This window comes from Aythya fuligula, chromosome 1 (genome assembly GCF_009819795.1).
Source record: "Aythya fuligula isolate bAytFul2 chromosome 1, bAytFul2.pri, whole genome shotgun sequence".
Lineage (NCBI taxonomy): Eukaryota > Metazoa > Chordata > Aves > Anseriformes > Anatidae > Aythya > Aythya fuligula.
Genome location: NC_045559.1, coordinates 176,057,939 through 176,075,854, shown reverse-complemented (window position 1 = coordinate 176,075,854; position 17,916 = coordinate 176,057,939). Strand labels below are relative to the sequence as shown.

The window sequence follows — 17,916 nt, the reverse complement described above, 5'->3', positions numbered from 1 at the left end:
CACCACAAGCTTTTTTTTACTAGCATTTTTTCCAGCTTGAGTTTCACTGCTTGAAAAAAGTAATGACTTTGACCTCGTTCATCTATCTCCCTCCAGTTAGCATCTCCAGCAACTTGGACACAATATTCTGTGGTTTTGTCTCCAGACATGGAATCAATAATATTAAGTAGGGATGCATTTTTCCATTTGAATGCTTGCAACTACTATCAGAGCATTTCTCAAGTTCAACCAGGCATCTTACTTTTGTTGTTGATTCTTCCTTTAATTTTCCCCCCCATATCTGCTTTTCAAGCAATTACCAGACAATCCTTGACTCTGAGGAGGAGTATATCCAGGGTGAAATGTTTCAACCATTTTACTAAATTGCTCACTTTGTGCTATGCTGGAAGTGATGTTATTTCTAAGTACACCCTAGTCTTCTCTTTTCACATATAATGGGTTAATCACTGATGATCTTTCTCTAAGACAAGACAGCTCTTAAGTAAGGCTCAGATTTGCAGTCATCTGGGCAAGGATTTAGAAATCAAACCCCCTTCAATTTTTGGAGAAGTCTGTAATTCCATCAAATTCATTAGAGTTCAATCCTTGTGCTTCACTGTGCAGATTTTTAATGTAAGCACTCAAGGGCATGTGCTGTGAACATCTCATGTCAGTATATGTGTTTGGCCATGGGATGGGGCACGTCCCATGTGACTGCCTCACATTGAGCCAGGTGAGAAGAAAAGGGTTCTTGAACACAGGTAAAGGAGCAGGAGCTAGAAGAGAGCAAGGCCTGCTTGGATTGTCTCAGCAGTTCAAGAATATGGGACAAAAGTTGGTCACCTTTATTGATGAAGATCCCAGGAAAGTGGTTGCCAATGCTTTTGCTTCACTTCTTTGTGAGTACAATGATCATCTCCCAGTTAACCCACTTTTCAAAAGGCTTGCTATTCACACAGCACAGATTTGAGATGAAAAATGTACTCGATATGGCTAAGAGCTCTCTGGTCCTACAGTTACAGGCCAGAAAACCTTAGTGAAGTGGTTACATATGGCAGGAAATTGTGTGCATTTATTTTCTCTCTGAGCTTCCCAGAAGCCTGGGGTTTGTACGCTGTGGACCTCAGCTTCAGCAAGCTGAGGTGGGTCAGTGAGTAGCTGCCTCAGCTCTGCTGGGACCCTCTGTCCTTGCAGTAGGCATTTCTGGAGCACTGCAAAATATGAAGCAATGACAGCTGGGTGAATTAAAGGAGGGTAGGAAAGGTGTCAGCAGCCTTTCTATGCTACGGAGGCTACATCCCCTGCAGAGGATGCCAAAAGTTGTGTTTTGTTTTTCTGTCCTCCACCTAAGAAGGTTAAAAGCTGCATTTCCTCTTCTGAAGAGAGCATGTGCTACCTGTACTCTCCAGCCACACTGTCACAACTGCTCCCCTTTGCAAGATTGCGTTCAGTCAACTGATTCATTTAGCAAATGCAGTTAATTGTCTGAAGAGAGCAACCAAGAGTAACTGTGCAGCATAGGAATGAGGATAGCCCCCTGAGGGGAGGGAGATTTAGTTTCTGACTGTGGGTGTGCTATGTTCTTGGATGGTGCAAGGACTCAGGTATCCTGACTGGAGGGAGGTGTAAAGGAGGTGTAAACTGTTCCCAGGCATTAGAGACCCTAATTGCTCCCTGTATTCAGGTTCTTCTGTCATGATGGGGCCAGGACCAGGGGGTGAGGAGTGGCTATGTCTCTCTTTTGCCCTTGCTCATTTTTTTCCATTCCAGGCACTTATTTGTAGCCTTTCCATCACTCATTTCCTCTCATTTCCTTCAATTTAAGGCACGTAGAGTATGATAAATTCAAGCAGCTATGACCATTTGCAGATCAGCAGCTTTCCTACTTACTATGGCATGAATGAGGAATGATCACCTTGTGAATTCAATACCATGAGGGCTGAAAAATAACAGGAGTTTAACTGTCTGTTAGGACCATGTTACCCAAGACCCTGCTCAGCCATCAGAAGTTCTCACATACTTATAAATAAATGCCCTCTGAGTTCCCCCTTCACTGCCCCAGCCCTGATTTGATATGTTAGAGGATGGCAATTCAGTTTCATTAGCACAGTGGTGATCTCTCTGCTGGCAGAATTACAGTCTCTACAGCTTCAGACATGATCTAACCCTACGGGGAGAAAACTGCTACAGCAGACCAGTGTATTCTGACACAGACTGTGCTACCTGAAGCAGATCAGGGCTTTCACAAATATCCCCTCTGTTAATGTGCAGCAAGAAATCACACCATCTCCTTTGTCCCTGATTGAAAGTGTCAGAGTGGCGTTGTAATTTGGCTTTTTATTAGAGTGTATACCCATCATCAGAGGGAGGAGAAAAGAGGACTCAGTGAGACAATGTCAAAGAGACACATTGATAAAAAACATTTGGCCACCCACTCAGCAAACCACAAAAGTTTTTTGACTTCATATTTCATATGAGCTCCACAAGGAGACAGTTATTCAATCCCTGGAGCCACCTGACATTTTAATAATATCTGATCATTAAGTACCGCCTTTCATCCAAAGTATTTTCCCCAAGTATTTATAGAGGAGTCACCCCATCGTTTCTAGTGAGGAATAACATTCAGCCTTATACATATGCAGCTGTGTACTTAACCCACACTGCACTCAAGGCAGGTTGGCTTATTATCACAGCACCCAAGACCCCAACAGCCACCCTAAGGACAACAAGACACCTGCTTCAACCACAATCCTCCTGCTGTGGTCCTGAGGTTGCACACCCCATTCACACTCCTTCCAGCCTGATGAAGTCCTTCAGAGAATGGACAGTAAAAAGCTACTGAGCTGAGAAAGGAAGTTCAATATCCTAAGGAGACACTCTTCCTGGAGACACATCTTCCCAATCAGGACTCAATCCAGGGAAACAAGAGCTTTAAAATATTTGTTTCAAGTACTTCACATAGATTTACATATGGACATTTCTGTGAATATGGGGGCTGCCCTGAGTTTTCACATAACTAAAATTAAAGTCTTTAAAGTCCAGAAACTTGCTGAAAACACACGCACTCTCATAAAATATGTATATATTTTTTTTTGTTTTCCCCAAATTATTTATTTTTATTTTAGCAAAGACATTTTCAAAACAATTCTACACATCCCAGAAGTGAATTGCCTTTTTATTTTCCTTTCTAGATTATTTTTAATAAGTTCATCAATCTAGAGGTGATTGCTGGAATTACATTTGTGTTAAAGAACTATTGCAAGGGCTTTGACAAGTTCTCAGGCTCAAGTAAACATGAAGTCTCCCCTCCTACAATGATTTCAGTACTGCTGGTGGGTAGGCAATGTTTTCATTCAGGCAGCCATTGGTCTGCTGCAATTCCCTATCATAAAATGTGCAAAATGACAATTACCTTTCCCTTGCAAAACAACCACCTTCAGATCACATAAAACATCTGTGTTAAGTCATCAGGAACCTACACATAAATCCAGCTTTAGAAAATGAAGCAACCTGATCATACTTTTAGAAATAAGCATGAAGTAACTTTCATATTAGTCATCCGTATTTTGCATATGTACATTCTCATAAAATAGATGTGCTCAAATACAAGGAGAACAATATAAAGAGATAGTTTCAGTGAGAAAAGCATTTTCACATTATCGCTAGTTGCCTAAACTCAGCAGGTGAAAGTTATAATAGTAAAAGCTTTGTAATGAAAAAGTTAAAAGCATCTCTCTGGCAAATGGGTCGGAAAAATAGGATGTCAAGAGCACCATAATACAATTAATCTTCACTCCTGAAAACATTTCTATCATGTAGGATAAATCAGACAAACTAATCTTAGATGCATAAGGCTGTGTCTGAAGTGCTTCGTTTGCAAGGCCTTATGTTTGCTGTTCTACTTTTTCTTCATTGTTGTTCTTTATAATTGTAATTCCAGATAATTTTTCAAACCAGTCATCAATGATTTATTTATTACTACCAGTATACTCTTAAATTTTCTGTCATGGTATGATTTTCTATATTAGTGTACTTTAAAAGTACATTTCTACATTAGTGTACTTTAAGAGTAATTACAATTTGCTGTGGCTGACAAACTCGGCACTGGTTTCCTGCATAGCACAAGATAAGTTATAAAGTTGAGGCTTGATCTGAGTGAAAAGGTGACATCTGGTCTCTATCATTTCTAATGATAAACCAGTCACAAGCATAAACTGTTACAATATTTACCAGCAGCATAGCATATGGCAAATACATACTTCTGCATCACTGGTTAGATAGTAGTATGATAAGGATCCTTTGAGAGTCTCAGGGGGGGTGGAAAAAGAAAAGAAAAACAAGAACTTGCCAGCTTGGAGTGGTGGTCTTTGAACTGGAGGTGACTAGGGAGGGTGGAGACAGCTTGCAGATCAGTGAGGAAACAGGCTGGTGAGAAAATGGATCGGGATAGCGAGAGAAAGAGAGCCCTTGGTAAGGATAAAGCAGAGCAGATGGAGACCCATCTCAGGTGCCCATAGACAAATGTACCCGGGAAACAAACAGGATATGGAGCAACGTGTGCTGGTATAGGGCTGTGACATTGCAGGGATAACTGAGCCTTTTGGGACAGTGGGTGGGTGCACAGGCTCTTTTGGGAGGTGAAATCACAGAATCACAGAATCACAGAATTTCTAAATGAGGCAAACTTTTACCTGCTCCTTACATGAAGTTTGAATGTATGGAGCTCATCAGTGGAACAGGCAGTGAAAGCTGGCAGGTCCAGGTCAGAGGAAGCTACCATTACCACATTCCCTGGGAAAAGGATGGATCAAAAAATCTTGGGAGCCTTTTTTTTTTTTTTTTTTTTTTTTTTTTCTGGGCAAATGAGGGAGAAGGTAATTAAGAGTTGACAATACAGATTTACCAAGCGTAATCATGCTTGACCAACATGATTGCCTCTGATGAAATTACTAACTCCTTGCCTGAGGGGAAAGCAATGGATTGCAGGGGTTTTAAGAAGGTATCCAACAGCAACTTTCTACCCAGTATGGAATATTACACACTGTCTGGGTGGACTTCTAGATGAATGAAAAACTGGCTGGAAAAAAGTTCAGAAACTGAAAAAACATAGGCTCAGACCTGTCTGAGCCTATCTATACCTTCTCTGTAGGTATACAGAGAAACCTTCATACCTAGGACAGTTCAGCAGTGAAATAGGCTGCCTAGGAAGGTTATACAATCTCCATCCATCTTGGGAGGTTTTCAAGGCTAGTATGGTTAAATTCCTGAGCAACATGCTCTAAGCCTATGGCTGACCTTGCCTTGAGCAGCAGGTTGGGCTAGAGACCTGCCAAAGTCACCTGAGTGATTTTGTGAGTCTGTGATCATCTGAGTCATGATTGCTGACTGTGATTGTACTCCTACATTTCTGCATTTGCAAGAAAATTAAATTTAAATAGGTTCTTTCAGTGTGGTTTAGCTCAAGGTGAGCTGGATAATTTCGTATTCACCATGGATAGGAACATTCACAACACAGTAGTCCATTCTCAACTGACAAGCATGTTAAGCTGCCAGAAGTTGTCCTGCACCCCAACCTTGTGGTTACCCATAAATTTAAGGTGCATGGCTTGATGTGCATTAAAACTACTGCAATCTTCCATTCGCTTGATTGGGAATCAAGTTAGGCTCCACTCAGGTTAAAGCAGCAAGATAAAATTTTCAGACATGGATCTGAAATACATTTAACAAAATTTGAAAAAGAAACAGCAAAGCAATCACAACTGTTCCACCCTTTAAGAGATCCCCAGGTAAATGAAAGTAAATGAAAATCACATGCTCTTTGTGTCGTAAGCCAGTTTCTACTCCTCTTTGCAGTAGGATCATCAAACCTCATGTCCATCAATAAGCAGGATTAGGGCAAATAGTTCTGAAATCCAAGCTTGAGTTCTGTGTACTCAGAACAAGTACACATATACCTTTCAAGAGCTTAAGGATTGTAGATTTGGTATCATGTGTGTATGGGTTTTTCTTCCATCAAAACCCATAAAATTGCATTTCATTTTCAAGTTTACAACATCTCTCTGGCCTGCTGTTAATAGTCTGCAAGATTTTTGCTTATATAGCTGATAAATAGCTTTTTCTCCTCCTACTCATTTTCTCTCAGAAATCCCCTGGCTGATAAGAAAGTGTGGTGTATCCCATACATCTGACAACATTCACTGTGTGCCTGTTCTGTCCGACATCTATTATTTCCTTCTCCCGCCTCTGTTCTAAATACAAGTTGCTTTGTATGAACATCAACATGACCTGCAAACTCTTCCAGACTTTTTCAACATGTCCTTCAGAAAGCATAATGTTATTTTTACCCCCTCACCACAAAATTCTGTAAAATCTCATATACCACAGCAAAGGGAATGAGGTCTGTTAAGAAAACTGCAGTCATCATTCCCCCTAGGTTTAACAGTAATTATAAAACTTTTGGATTACCCAGATAGTTGAGGCAGTATCTCAGCTCTCTGGATATTTGTCATTTGCAACCTGATCACATGGCAGTTGTCTTCAATGTCACATTCATTCAGTTCTATTCACACAGAGTCCTGAACAACAGGTGAAGTAGAAGTAGCTTTCAGGTTCGATGGCTGCTATTCAAACTCTGCTCAGCCCTTGGTCAGTTTTTATGGGGAATGGCAAGTCCACGCTCCCTCCATTTTTAGGATGTTTAGCAGATGTTTTCAGAATCACACACTTTTAAGCTAAAGAGAACGATTTTTGGTAAAGAAGGAAACCCTAGGCAAGAGTGGACATTCTGTATTCTGTTTGCCCTTTTGCACTGGTACAAGACTGGGTTATAGAAGATGTGTGAAGTCTGGTATGAGAATATTGTTTGTGATACCATACATTCCCCTAGTGGGGAAAAAGAAACCGATGAAGGACTGAAAGACTTGTTTCATCCAGATGAAATATCTGGGGCTTCCTAACCTGCTAGTCCCCTGGACTGCAGAGCTAGCCTCTCATTCTCACAGTACCTGCCGCTGTCCTCTGCAGAGACCCATCTCTTCTACTCCTCAGGACTTCTGTGTCTGTCTGGCAATGCAGCTGCATCAGGAATCTCTCTCTCGTTTCCTGTATCAACTTCATGTGACCCAGCTGCTCTGTGGTGGCCTTTGGTGGGCAATGAGATCAGACACCTCCTGGAGTACTCCACTTGGCCATTCCTCTGTAATTACTTCCAAAAGAAGCCAGGGTACACGAGAGGATGATGCAAACTCAACATCTGTCCCACCTTATGGCCAGGACACATCTAAGGTAGACATCCATGTTCCATGACTGCCCTGCACAACTTCTCCATGGTGCAAGCACAGACATCAGCTCCTTGTCAGTGGTTGTGCCAGAGGTCTGCCTGTGGAAATGAGTAGTCCATGTGAGAAAAGTATAATTATGCCATCCTCAGCAATTTCTTCTGAAAGTTTGCCAGAAAGACTCCCTCTCTGTCTTTCCCTCCCTGGTTCAAAGGCAGGGAACCCCGAATCAAAACGCTGACCCCGAGGGGTGTCTGCAAGATCAAAGGATGTGTGGGGTTCCCGAGGGGAATTCATGGCCTTTCATCATCTGCTGAAGGATGAAAGTGTCATTTGTAGGGAAAAGCTCCGAGCTGGCAGTAGCAAGAGCATCACACAGAATGATTGCATTCATGCTGAGCAGCTACGGAGCTGTCATCATCAAGTCATGCCTCCATGTTCTACAATACCTGACATAATTTGTGAATAATGAATAGGACCAGGTCTCTAATGGTCTCCAGGTGTGATTTAACCTGGATTAAGCCTTTCACATACTGTATTTAGTTCCTGCAAGGTCATTTCACTTCTAATAAGTATTGTTTTTGCACATGCTCAGCTGTGTTCTCCTTTAATGCAGTAACTGACAGATGGTAGCAAAATATTCCCTTTATAATGAAACCTGCTGAAGGAGACTGCTTAGGGCCTCAGAAAATATCATTTGCCAAATAAAGGATGGTCTGCAGGAAAGAAAGGAAATACTATAATGTAGTATATGTAGAATAATTTTCCTCAGGCATCTGCTGATCAGTAGCTTTTTCTCATGTCAGAGAGGTGACCTAGCTGTTTGTTCCCAGTTAGTTATTGCCTCATTCACCTTTGTACTCTTTAAACTCTTGTTTCTTGTGTTGGCATAAGTAGAGCCTCTAAAAATGTACAAATTAACTGTGTGAGGATAAGTTGTAGAGGCTTCTTGGGTACCAGATTTGTACCTCCAGTGTGTTGTCTGATACTTAAAGGTTTTCATTTGTACTATAATTAGCCTCGTTTCTGGGTAAACTACACACTATTTTTTTTAGACACAACTATGCCAATTTCTCTTATGTTGCAATTAATTCCTAGCAGTATTACTATTGCATCTTTTGTCCGGCCATGCGCACCCTGGATTTTCTCATGGCCTGTGAAAGCTTATCTTGGCAGCTGAATACCTCAGAGTTGCTTAATTTATCATATTTCTCTGAGGCAGGCAGTTTTGGATGGTAGAAGCCTACCCTTTCCAAACCTTCAGGAACCTGCAAACTTTTTCTAATGTCAGTCTTTTGCTGAGTAGCTATCTTTGCTATTCTCAGTTTCCTCAGGCTCCCACATAGCCAATTTTTTACTCTTTTATCCTCCATACCAACATACAGTTAAGAAACACTTGATGTGACTTCCTTTTGCATCCATTTACCCTGTCCTATAAATCATACAAAATGTTCTGCACAGGCTCAAATCTAGAGATTAAATGAGAATCCATCTGTTCATTGCTCCCAATGGGAATATAGTTTCTTTCTCTGCCTCACTGCTTGACAAAACTTCTAATCCCATCTGAAACTACTAGTGTGTTGTGTTTGGGGCCTGTTGTATCAAATACACATCTCTCTGCTCTCTCATTCCCCTCTCAGGAATTGTTATTTTTAGACTGCTTTTCTGTCTCTGATGGAGTCAGAAGTTACATCTTAACCTATACAAGCTCTGGTGGCATATGTTGTTCTGCTCTTTTGCTGCAGTATCAGGAAATCTGCCATCCAGCTTGGCTCTTCTGATCCGTAACCCCCTTGTCATTGCTGCCCTTATGGAGAAATGCATATGAACACTTCCCTTATTTCTGCTTCTTGCCTGGGTTTTCTTTCACTGTTCTCGGATGTCATGGCTGGCAGCAGATGAGTATTTGCATTAGCCTTTGCCTGTGGCTGGAGGGGAATCAACAGCGCTGGACAACATAGGGCATATTCCTGCTGTTATAATGTGCCCTGTGCATTGCAGCACTACAGGAGCATTGGTGTCAAGGTGATGTAGCTGTCAGAGCACTCAAGCGCACCATTATTTTAAGAAAGTATCACTGCAACTCTTGAACTGCTGACTCTCCAACCTGTAGGTGTCTAAATCTGTACCACAAGATTCCCTTTGCAGTCAATGAGGAAAATAAAATAGACATCTCTAAGGTCCAATTTAGCTCAACATAAAGTATATAACCAAAATATATGACTAAAGAGTTTCATTTCTATTGACTAGAAAGGCAGCGCAAGTGCACTACCTCACATGCACACAACTATACATAGATACCTGGCCAGGAGACTTGCCTGAGTTGGCTGCTACAACTGCAGAAAACCAAAGGTCCCTCAATGCATCCCACACCTCTGTCACTGTGGGCTGAGGTGGACCAGAGTTGCTTGTCACTGGGGGCTAAGGATACACATTCAGTCACTGAGATGTTCACACAGTTCCTTAGCTGGCACATGGCAGCATATTCCACTTCACAGCTTGAGGAACATTTGAACCCATGATGCATCTGAGCCATCAGGCACTGCGTATCGGGCAGCTGCTCCTTGGTGCCAGCCATGAAGAGCACAGAATACATCATGGCTTCTTTTGTATGCATACGTGTTTGGGGATTTTTTGAGAATGAGGAAGTGCCTGACTCTTTTTACCCATTTCACAGATTGCAGAGCCTTTACTCATCTAGAGAAAGGCATACTTGACACTATTTATTTATTTATTTATTTGTTTGTTTATTTATTTATTTTAACTGTGGATTATGCACACCTCCAGAAATGCCCTGATGCCACCCTTTTATTGGCAAAAATGCTATCCAAGAATTTTGGAGCAAGGCACCACTAAAATGCCTGTTTTAGATGGGCCACATCACTACACCAAATAGCTGAAATTTGATTACATTTAAGGCTGCCCAGTCCTATGGCACCTCCAGCTGCTAGCAGCACCCCTTGACTCCCTCAACCAGAACAAGAGCACTGTTCCTGAACAGACCCACCTCAGACCACCGTGTCTGCAGCCCAAGTTCTCGGCTTCTGTGGTTTTGCAAAGAACTGCTGAGCATTTCACAGAGCAGATGCAGGAGTGTGAGTCACCACCTCACCAAGGAACAAGCTACTGCATATCAGTCACTCCATGGAAACAACCCATGTATATGCTCGAATACTGCACAAGGCACTTTGAGGCCACTTACATGCCTCTGAAGTAGAGATAATTTGTTTACTTCACATATGCCCAGGAGAAGAGCAATCTGTGTCACACAACTGCCTGTGTACTTCTGATGGAGCATCTCACATGTGATAGCTTGGCTGAGATTTGGCTGGTTCAGGCCACCTGACTGCAGAAAATGGAGCTCAAAACAGGAGCCTTAACCAGTTTGCCCTTAAGGCTGGCTCTCTTTCAGTCCTCAAAACAAGGTGGTTGCATAGGAACGGTTCCTGAAATGTGCTGACCCCCAAAATGTGCCTGGGAATTGTCTAGGACAGCGTCCAACACCATGCCAGGCATTGGCTGGAGAGTATAGCAGGGTAGATGCTTGTGCTCTAGTAGCTAGAAACATTGCTAGTGACTGCTGAATTTACTCTTATAGCTATAGTTGAATGTTTCCAGCCATGTTCCCTAGAGGCGGTCATTGTTTACAGCTTTAATAGCTAGAAAATGTGAATTTTCTGACCATCTCCACGCTTTATGGCACATCTTTCAAGCTGTTCTAATGAAGAAGCACTAGCAACAAAGTTATTACTTACTCCATAAGCAAAATTTGTCTTCTGGGCAGCTCTTGGTGTAAAGGTACTTCAAAAAGTGTCTTAATATTCTGCAAACAAATCAATTATTTATAATTGTGTTGTCTTTAGATGTGAATTAAAGTAATGATCTTTCTTATAGAGTTGAAAAGAAAGCAGACAGATTTAATTGAAGTAAATGAAATCTACATGACCACCTGTTTTGTTTTTTAAACTTTATAGGAAATCAATGTATTGACAGTAGCATTGGTCAACCAAGACAGAGAAAAAAATTCGGAGAAACGAAGTCCAGGTCTAAAATCAGAGAAAGAGGCACTATTAATAGGTAAGATAACCCAAAATAAGTTTTTTTGAGAACAAACTGCCTTTTAATATTTTTTTTTTTTTGATTGCATATGCATTTGCATGCACCTTTGCATTAAAAAATAATTAAAAAAAAAAAAAAGATTCTTGTCTTTCATCTGGATTCAGATTGGCTTTTAGTAAGAGAAATCCTAGAATACAAGTGAACTTTTGCTTTCTGAAAAAATCTGCAGTTTAATAAAAGAGTGCTCTGCATTTAGAATTGTAACGTGTGTATGAAGATTTCCTTTACATCTAAATTTAGCAGGTTAGAACTGTATAACTCATTAACAGTTTATTAGACAAAATGCTGAAGGAGAAGGGGATGGAAAAAAATATTAGCAAACCACCAGGCAAAAATATGTGTATTTGATGTATTAAGCAAGCCAGATTTATGCTTTTGACATTAGGTGAGGGAATTAGCCATATGAATATTTATAAAGAATACCACAAGGACTGTTGTATCCTTCACCTAGAATAAAATCATAGAAATAAACTATTTAAAAATACCTAAAAACTAAAACTCAGAGGCAGTGGTCCAGGTAACTAGTACCTAGCATTTAGGGGCATAAAAATGTTAGTGGTGCCCATGCTGCCCTTGGAGAGTATATGGAGGAAAAGACTATAAAAGAAAAACAAAATTACTAAAAAAGTTGTGATGGAACTCCACTCAGTAACTACAAAAGGTTTTCTGGTGATGTTTTCTTTGCTTTGCATGGAAGAGCTAGCTTCCTGCAATTATAAAGTCTTGGGCACACATCTTACCAACGCAATACAACTGGTAAAACATTTTTTTAATACAACAGAATTTCCAGTCAACCCAACCAAATGTGTGGGTCTTGATTTTTGCTTCAAGAACTCTTGTGTGTGTGCTTATGGTCACACATAATACAAGGAAGACAACTGCTACGAGGACATTGCATACAACTTAAATACATGTCCCTCCTTTTGCAGGATCAGAACTCTGTAAATGCTATTGGAAAAACGAGGGAGGGGAAAAGGTGCTCTTTGCAAATTCAGTCTAAAATGAGTTAAATTGTACTTATCATTTTCAACCATGGCCAGTATTTGGGGAAAACTGAAATCCAAGATTATCCTAATTCATTCAGCATCAAGAAAGCAGTATGGCCTGCAGTACACAAGATACAGTGACCCATTTTTGTCACTTGTAAGCATTTTTAATCCTGGTGTTTATGCTTTAAATATAAGGAACTTCCCCTAGGGTGGTTCAGCTAAGAAACCCATCCAAACAGAGCTGAAAATATTTGCTCTGATTCTTACAGTTCAACTCTCCCCAAACAGTAAGTAACACACATGACATTCTGTATTTTCACTGTTTGTTTAGAAGAGGAGAAATTGGATAGTGCTTTTAATAGCAATTCTGATGCCCCAAATCTTGTTTTCTCCGGTCATCATTGTGCTGTCACTTGATTTTCAGTGCAGAAAAAAATCACTAGACTTAGATCCTGACTCCTCCTAAACCACTTTTATTCCTATACCTTTTACAGTGATCCTGTAAACAACAATAAAGACAGACAGAACTGGCTTTCTTTTAAGAGAAAATAAATGAGTAAATATGTCAAAAAGGATTTGTGTTTTCTTCAGCAGTAGTTAGGGGTAATATGGATTAAACACTTTTCATAACCAGCATCAGTGTAATTACTAGAAAAAATTTGAGGGAGTGTGGTTTGTGACACAATTATATGAAACGTTTTCACAACAGAGCACCCAGTGAAGGGGAAAAAAGCAATAATTTTACCATTACAATATCCACAATTTTATATTGGTAAATCAAGCATAAAATTGGTAGTTGAAATGCTTCCAGCAAGTCTTTGTTTAGAAATTCCTTTATTCATCAGTATATTATCTTGGTCACTTACTTGCTAACTGCTGTCATTCCTGAAGATGAGCTATTGTGTTTACCATGTTATTATGACTGTATTAAAAATGTGCCATTTTCTTATGTTTATTGGGTTGTGCAAGAAAAATAGGAATCATAATTCATACTGAAAAACCTGCAAGAACAGACTATTCAGAATTATTTTGCTTATTTTAATGATATACTGTCTAAAGTAATTTCAATATTGTGTGCGTTTGTTTTTAATACAGGTATCATATCCACATTTCTTCACGTCCACCCTTTTGGAGCCAATATAGAATATCTTTGGTCTTATATGCAGCAGTTGGACTCTAGGGTAAAAAAATTTAATCAAAATCTGTTTTCTCTATTGAAATACTGTATTATTCTTTACTGCAGGTTAAACTCTTCGTGTATTTCCATTAGAAAGATAATGGGATATGGGGCTTGGGGGTTTGCGGTCTTTATTCATTTGCAAATTACAATACACCTACTTCTGTTGAGGTCCTATGCCTTGCTCTGGTTAGCTATTCTTTGTGGAAAAGAAGAGCAGAGCTTTAAATGACAAAGACTAGCAGCTGATTTCATGATACTGATCCTGAAATACAGCTGAAGAGAAAGAAAACAGAACAAGAGGCAGATGTAGCTGTGGCCATTAAACCGTACAGAATTTTAGGAGATAATTCCCTATTCTTCTAAAAGTTGTTAGTCTAGGGTCACATTGAACATAAACTTTTATGAACACGTAAGTGGACTGTGAAACATACATATCCTTTGACTCAACATAGAAGCAAAAGAGCCTCAAAAAGGAATTTTCTGGCCCTGTTGCTAAATTCAGAAAGCTGTGGCCAACACAAATGTGATGGCACCATACTATAGCATGAAAAAGTGTTTCTTAACGCATCAGTTTCTACAGTCCATAGCCAATACACACCCATAAAATAAGACACTGACTTTTAAGCAAATACTGTAGGATGAGATGAATCAAGCCCTGTACATGTTTATTTCTTTCTGCTGAATGGTAAGCAAGTCAAGGGTGAGAAGCTCAGCTTTAAAATAGCCAGCTTTGATCAGGTTAATGCTACTCTCAGATCCAAACAAGGGCTCTGCAAGACACTAGACTGCATGAGATACTTGGTAGATAAAGGGGTCATCCCCAGATTAGCCGCAGCTCTGATCCAGATCTGCCAATATCTCTTCTGAACATGGGGGTTATGCTGCTTGCCCAGACCTTCTTGCAACATGGAGTCAGGAGGCGGCCATGAGGTGCACCTGGGCTCAGAATATGAGCAGCACTCCTTGTGTGGTGCTTGTTAGAGATGTCCCCATTGATCCTGGTAATGTTCTGTTCCTGACCACTTCCTCCAGCAATGTGACCCACAACCAGTATCACCTTCCAACTGCTCTGATGGGCTGCTTCATGCCTCTGGAGGATCCTTCTGTTTCTATGAAGCAGAGGAGATCCTCTATAAGCAGAAGAGATTCTGAGCTAGAAGCCCACTGGAAATAAGTGAGTTTGCCTAGAGAAGTGAGGAAGGATGATGCAGTTTGTCTGCGTTACCTTCAGGCCATGACAGCTCAGATCTGGTAGTGCTTTGAAATCCATTGTTAGCCATAAAAACAAAGGAGTAGTGGAAAAGGATGGTAGTAAAAGGTGAGGACTTACTGCATTTCAAATTTTAAAAAATCTGATTTTACCAAGCCCTGATATAACCAGAGCTTCACAGCTGTATTTGCAGCCCTTCCTCTTCTGCCACAGTTCCTGCAGCACCCAGTCTGCCCAAGTTCTTCAGTCATTCAAATCACTCCTTAGCATATTGTATTTGGCTAAGTTTTAACAGCTTTTCCCCCTCGCTGACCACTCCAGCTCCCTCTGTCTCAACTAACAACAATGAACTGGAACACCAGTTCCTTGGGCTCCAGCACCACTGCTCATTGCTTCTGCCTGCAGAGCCCTTCAGCTGCCTCCCCCTTTGCTGCTGCAGCCCCTCCTTCTGTGTGTTTGTGGGCTCTTTTTTTTTTTGTGAATTTCTAGTCATGTGAGTAGCCTGTTGGCTTCTGCAAGGCTGCCAGGATCAGGTAGCCTTTAACTTGCAATGGATGAGGCATTGTCTTAGTCCCTCCAAGGCACCAAAGTGCCAGCCCCTGCAGCTACCACTCGACCTCCCTGCTGCATAATGAACACAAGCTTCAGAATTTGACCTCACTGGTTTATTTTGGAAGTAACTGCTTGTAGCAACAAATTACTTTTTAATAGCACAATCCTGAGATGTAATCTCAGAGATTAATTTCAATTACTTTCCATGGTTAGCCTGTCATTCCTCACCTGAACAGGAATGATAAGGTCAGCATACCCATGTGGGCTGAGGGCTCAGTATAGAGCTCAGACACATTACCCAAAGGTAACCAGCTATCCATTACTGCCATAAGAGTACGTAAAAGATGGACCTGATTACTTTGGGGCCGTAGACTGACTGCCTCCAACACAGATTTTTCAGCACCACCTTAACAAATCATTTAATCTTTCTGTCTCGCTAAGCTCTTCAGGAAAAATAAAAGGTGATAGATATTTTCTCACTTCCTTTGGGTGTAATAAGGTGTAATTAGTGTGTTCTGTGTTTATACACTGCTTTGAAAATGAAACTTTCCATCTTGGGAGTGTCCTACAAATGTGAATAAGCAGAAATATCAGCATTGCTAGAGAAGTCTATTAAACCATGGAGATACCTGTAGACAACAGGCAGAACCAATACATTTCTTCACTTTTCCTTGCATGACCATCACTTTCCAAAAAAAAAAAGTAGCTACAAAATAGAAAGTTTCATTTTCCATGGCCACTCATTTTTTGACTTCTCTACTGAATGTATGAGAAAGGTTGCTTTTGTGGAAGTATTTTCTGCAGTGGGAACATTTTTCCCATTAGGATTGTGACCAGTTATTAGGGTTTCAAGACCGTAGAAATATCCTGAGCCATGCTGAGTCAGGAACTTCACTACTCATTTATCTGGGACTGCTGAACTGGGCCAGACTGGGAGAGAATGGCTCCAGAGATCCAGAGATGGTCAACTCTAAGTAAAAACAAAACAAAACAAAACAAACAAACAAACAAAAGTGAGCAGATTAAAAATAATGTCTCTGTGTTAGTTTTTTGTTGCAAGAGAAAACTGATGGAGCTGAGTGAAGAAGGAAGAGTTTTCACATGCCTTGGATTTTTATTTTATTTTATTTTATTTTATTTTGTTTTATTTTATTTTATTTTATTTTATTTTATTTTGTTTTGTTTTATTTTATTTTATTTTATTTTATTTTATTTTATTTTATTTTATTTTATTTTATTTTATTTTATTTTTAGCTTATTTCCTCTTTCCAGTCCAAAGGGCAGTTTTCTCACTTTAATTTTACCTTTCTGTCTTTCCCAGATCTCTGCAAATGAGATAGAAATGCTTTTAATGAGACTGCCACGCATGTTTAAACAAGAATTCACTGGTGTAGGAGCAACACTGGAAAAGAGGTGGAAGTTTTGTGCCTTTGAAGGAATTAAAACTATCTGACTGTGACTAGTAATGAAGCTATGCAGAAGAAGAATTCCTAGAGCATGGCAGGGTTATAAAGTATTAAAGTAAGAAATTTGGTTTTTGGCACATAGTAGTATGTTTTCAAAGTTATCCAAGCCTAATTTTAGTTACATTTGTGACGTTCTCTTGTGAGTGGAAATTGTAGTTGTGCACCAGTTCCTAAAATAAAATTAAAAAATTAAAAAAAAAAAAAAAGACTTTCAAAATGTGACAGATCTGTTTCCTATGAAAACTGAAGAAAGATACCACAGTCATAATGATTTCAAAATACTACATGTCCTACATCTAAGAAAAGCTCATTGAGCAAACAGTTAAAGAGAAAGATTGCCCGGTTGTGGTCGCTAAGCCTCAGCAATGTGTATGTAATATGTAGTAGAACTCATTAAGTTTTGTTATTGAAAGTTCTTTCTGTTTAGTAAGAAAACTGAGTAATTTTACAGTGAGGGAAAGCATACCAAAAGAAAACTTGAAGATGTGTCTGAAGTTATTGTATTTTGTAAATTAAGTTATATGCTGTACCAGGGATTTTTGCCTTATTGAAAGAGGCCTGAAAATGTGATTGGAGTCCTCGAGAATGCTTTATCAAGAATATTATTTTTCTAATGTAACTATTCTCCATTACAAGTTCTTTTAACATGGATTGCATATCAATTTTCATAAACATGTAAATAAGGAGGAAACCAGTGTTACTGTATTGTATTTGGTATGTAACATTCAGGTTTATGCATCAAAATAAATATTCAGTTGCATTACTGTTACAAATTTTATAGCAGATATATTAATTTTTATCAATAAATATGACTTCTACCTTACTGTTTGTACAAGTTTTTCTTTTGATGTTTTTTGAATAATTACCAACCCAGTAAGAGTCTGCTGGCATTTGTCCTTGTTCTAAACTATTAGCCATAGATAACTTGGATAAATTAACTTGGAATAAAAAAAGAGCTTGCAAGATTAGCTATAATTAAAATAGCTAAAGTTATTGCTAGAAGAAACACCAGCATGGAGTTTTGTTTATCTGAACAGATTTCATTTGTTTTTCAGAAGGGCAGCCAGGTTAAAAACAAACCTCATTTTCAGTGTGGTGTTGGGTAGTGGCAATGCATCCAATTAGTTGCTCCTTCTAACTCCCA

The 17,916-nt window shown here is 39.7% G+C and overlaps 1 protein-coding gene across 6 annotated transcripts in view; it reads left to right on the top strand.

The window, feature by feature from the left end:
• The window catches only part of ENOX1 (ecto-NOX disulfide-thiol exchanger 1), a 365,043-nt gene extending 348,059 nt beyond the window's left edge, over positions 1 to 16,984 (top strand). For all 6 annotated transcript variants that reach the window (XM_032203166.1, XM_032203183.1, XM_032203192.1 and 3 more), the window contains 3 exons: positions 11,231 to 11,333; positions 13,460 to 13,545; positions 16,628 to 16,984. In XM_032203166.1, the coding sequence (XP_032059057.1) occupies positions 11,231 to 11,333; positions 13,460 to 13,545; positions 16,628 to 16,759 (321 nt within the window). In that variant the 3' untranslated portion in view covers positions 16,760 to 16,984. The remainder of the gene's footprint in view (positions 1 to 11,230; positions 11,334 to 13,459; positions 13,546 to 16,627) is intronic.
• Positions 16,985 to 17,916: the final 932 nt, after the last annotated feature.